Here is a 2,825-nt window from a genome sequence, read left to right on the forward strand (position 1 = left end):
CCAGGCTCCCTGAGGGCTCCCAGCAAACCCTCCCTTGGATGTCTACTCTGGGAACAGCAGGAATTACCCTTCTCACTGCCCACAGTCAAAGTGGCTGGCTGCCTGAACTCACCCAAGACACACACGGGAGGCCGAAGGGGCGTGAGCAGGCCTTGGGGTTCTTGGACTTGCCTAGCCCCCAACTCTAGGGCTCCCCGCAGGGGCTCTTTTAGGTGGGCAGCCAAAGTGAAGCAGAGAAGGGGTGGAGAGGAAGGGCAAGGAAAGTACACGTTCTGGTTTTCATTAAAAAATAGTGCTCTTTTATTATAAATTACTGAAATGTTTCTTTTCTGAATATAAATATAAATATGTGCAAAGTTTGACTTGGATCGGTATTTTGTTGAGTTCAAGCATCTCCGAACAGCCTGGAAGGCCGGGGGGTGAAGGGGTAGGGAGGCGAGGGCTAGAGGTGGGATCTTTATAAAAGACAGAGTGATTGAGGCAGATTGTAAACATTATTGAAAAAAACAAACCCAAAACAAAAATACACACAAAATAACAATACCAAAAACAAAACAAAAAAAAAGCCAAAACAATGTAACCACCCCAACACACAGCTGTTCTCCACCCAGCCTCAACAGCGGACACACACTTTGTGTGTAGATGTTTCTTGCTTCTCTGCCCCCACCACAGCCCCAGTTCCAGGTGATTCCGCGGTGGATACATTCCTGCAGATTTCATTGATCAGTGCTATTGCAGAGGGAGGGGGCCACGGGGAAGGCAGGCGCCAGGGCAGACTTCCTGCCCGCCTCTCCCTGGAGGAGAGGCTATGCAGGGCCTGGGGGGACACCTGGTGACTGAGTGGACCACCAGAGGAGGGTGCGGATTCCACCCTCCACCCACTTCCCACAGGGGGTGCTTGGGAGCGGACCACCCCCTGCTCCCCTGGCCCGGAGCAGTGGCTTCCAGGTGCCATCCCTATCCATGGGACAGGGAGCATTTAAGGCGAATCTCCTAGTCAGACCAAGCGGAAAGTGCCCCCCCACCTCCCCTTTCTGTCTCTCCCGGCTCCCTTTGCAGCCTGGCTGGGAAAGGGCCAGCCTCAGGCCGTGCCACTTCACCCTTAAATGGGGGAGGGTCTTGGGGCTCTCCTCCCAGGATGGGTTCCTGTGACCGGCCTGAGGAGCGGGAACGCGGCACCAAAGAGATCTGCGCTGCTCTGCTCCCCCCTGGAGCCAGGGAGAAGCACCTCCCCTTCTCACCTGCATTCTGCAGAGAGACCCCATTTCCTTGGCCAGCCGGAAGTCCCAGGGAACCCCCGGGCTCCCTCTCTTGCATCCTTCCCCAGGTTCCACAACCTGCTCCGGGTTCAACCAAACCAAAGGCTAACAAGTTCCTCTGGGAATTTGAGGCTTCTCGGCCCTTCTCAGTTCAGCTCCCGAGTGGAGTCAGAACCCGAGGGGGTGTAGAGGAAGTCAGAAAGGAGAATCCACTTGTCGCAGCTATTGTCCCACAGGCCAGCCGGCTCCTCCGGAAAAGCTGGAAGGGGGAGGGGAGCGCAGGTGGCGCTGCCCCTTGGCTTCCGACAGTCCCAGTCCCTGTCCCGCAGCCCCAGGCAGGGGCGGGGCGGGGCGAGGGAGGGGCCTGTCCACCCGCATCTCCAAGAGCCTGGGGCCCCTCCTGGCTAGATGCTTGTGCTTGTGTCACGTGCCCGAACCGGGGGACGCCAGGCCCCCCTCGCGACCCTGTCCGTAGTCTTTAAAGGGGGGCGTCATACTGGTCCAGGAACTCCCGTATGGGTCCAGGCAGCTGGGTGACCTTCTCATAGGAGTCCAGATGGCCGTTGACAGTCTTCCGACAGAGATGCTGGAGGGTAGCCACGTTGGAGGACAAGGGCCGGCTGAGCACCAGAGGAATCTTCTCCCCACCCGAGTAGATGTAATAGGCTCGCCTCGGGGCGCCCCCCGGGGGCGGCTGCGCCGGAGGCTGCGGCTGCTCGGGCACCTCGGCGGAGGGCGAGGCAGGCTCGGGCGGCGGGGAGGGCGCCGCCGAGGCGGCTCCCGGGGGCGGCATGTAGTGGTGCACCAGTTTGAGCACGCAGTCGAAGCGGGGCACGGGCTGCGTGCTCCGGGGGTCGCTCTGCAGCGAGAAGCTGCCCCCTTCGCACTGGATGCGCAGGTTCTTGGTCCCCGACTGGGTCTTGACGCTGAGCGTGAAGAAGTGGCGCTGATCGGAGCTGTCGCGGATGAGGAAGGTGCCGGCGGGCTCGGCGCTCAGCAGCAGGTTCGCCTCGCCGCCGGTCACGGCGCTCCAGTAGAAGCCGCTCGCCTGCAGCTTGCGCACTGCGTTCACCACCAGCTGGTACTCGCTCTTGGAGCTGAAGGTCTTGAGGCGCAGGCTGGTGTCCAGTGGGCGGCTCATCCCGGCGGCGGGAAACTTGCTGTGGGTGACCATGGCGCACGGAGCCAGCGTGGGTCTGAGCGGCGGCGGCTGCTGCAGCTGCTGGCGGCCTCCGCACAGCGGCCGCTACCGCATCACCGGGGGCTGCGGGAAGCAAGCGAGCGCCGTGAGTGTCCGAACCCTCTTGGAGCGCTGCCCGCCCGCCGGGCGTCCCGCGCCTCCCCTTCCTCCGTGCGCACCGCAGAGCGCCCACTGGGAAACTTGGGCGCGGAAGTTGGGCAGCCCGGAGCGCCGCCGGCGTGGGGTGCGGGAGTAAGGGCCCTGGGACGGTGGGGACGCTAGGACTTAGCCCCGGACAGGGCGGGAGGCCGGAGGGAAGCCGCGGCCCCAGCTGGGGCATTCCGGGAACTTGGGCTCCCCGGCGCCCATCCGCCCCGCTCCCTGCC

General features: G+C 62.5%; 1 protein-coding gene across 1 annotated transcript; it reads right to left on the bottom strand.

The window, feature by feature from the left end:
* Positions 1-298: 298 nt before the first annotated feature.
* SOCS3 (suppressor of cytokine signaling 3) lies at positions 299-2,437 on the bottom strand. The gene has a single exon (XM_045299820.1). It carries the CDS (start codon positions 2,431-2,433, stop codon positions 1,738-1,740), a length of 696 nt encoding a protein of 231 aa, XP_045155755.1. The 5' UTR covers positions 2,434-2,437; the 3' UTR covers positions 299-1,737.
* Between the last annotated feature and the right edge of the window lie 388 nt (positions 2,438-2,825).

The sequence above is a fragment of the Echinops telfairi genome, unplaced genomic scaffold, assembly GCF_000313985.2.
Source record: "Echinops telfairi isolate 266 unplaced genomic scaffold, ASM31398v2 ScPeMD7_7458;HRSCAF=8496, whole genome shotgun sequence".
Taxonomy (NCBI): domain Eukaryota; kingdom Metazoa; phylum Chordata; class Mammalia; order Afrosoricida; family Tenrecidae; genus Echinops; species Echinops telfairi.

Coding starts and splice junctions, on each gene's coding strand:
- SOCS3 (XM_045299820.1), bottom strand. CDS start 2,433: ATGGTCACCCACAGCAAGTTTCCCGCCGCCGGGATGAGCCGCCCACTG.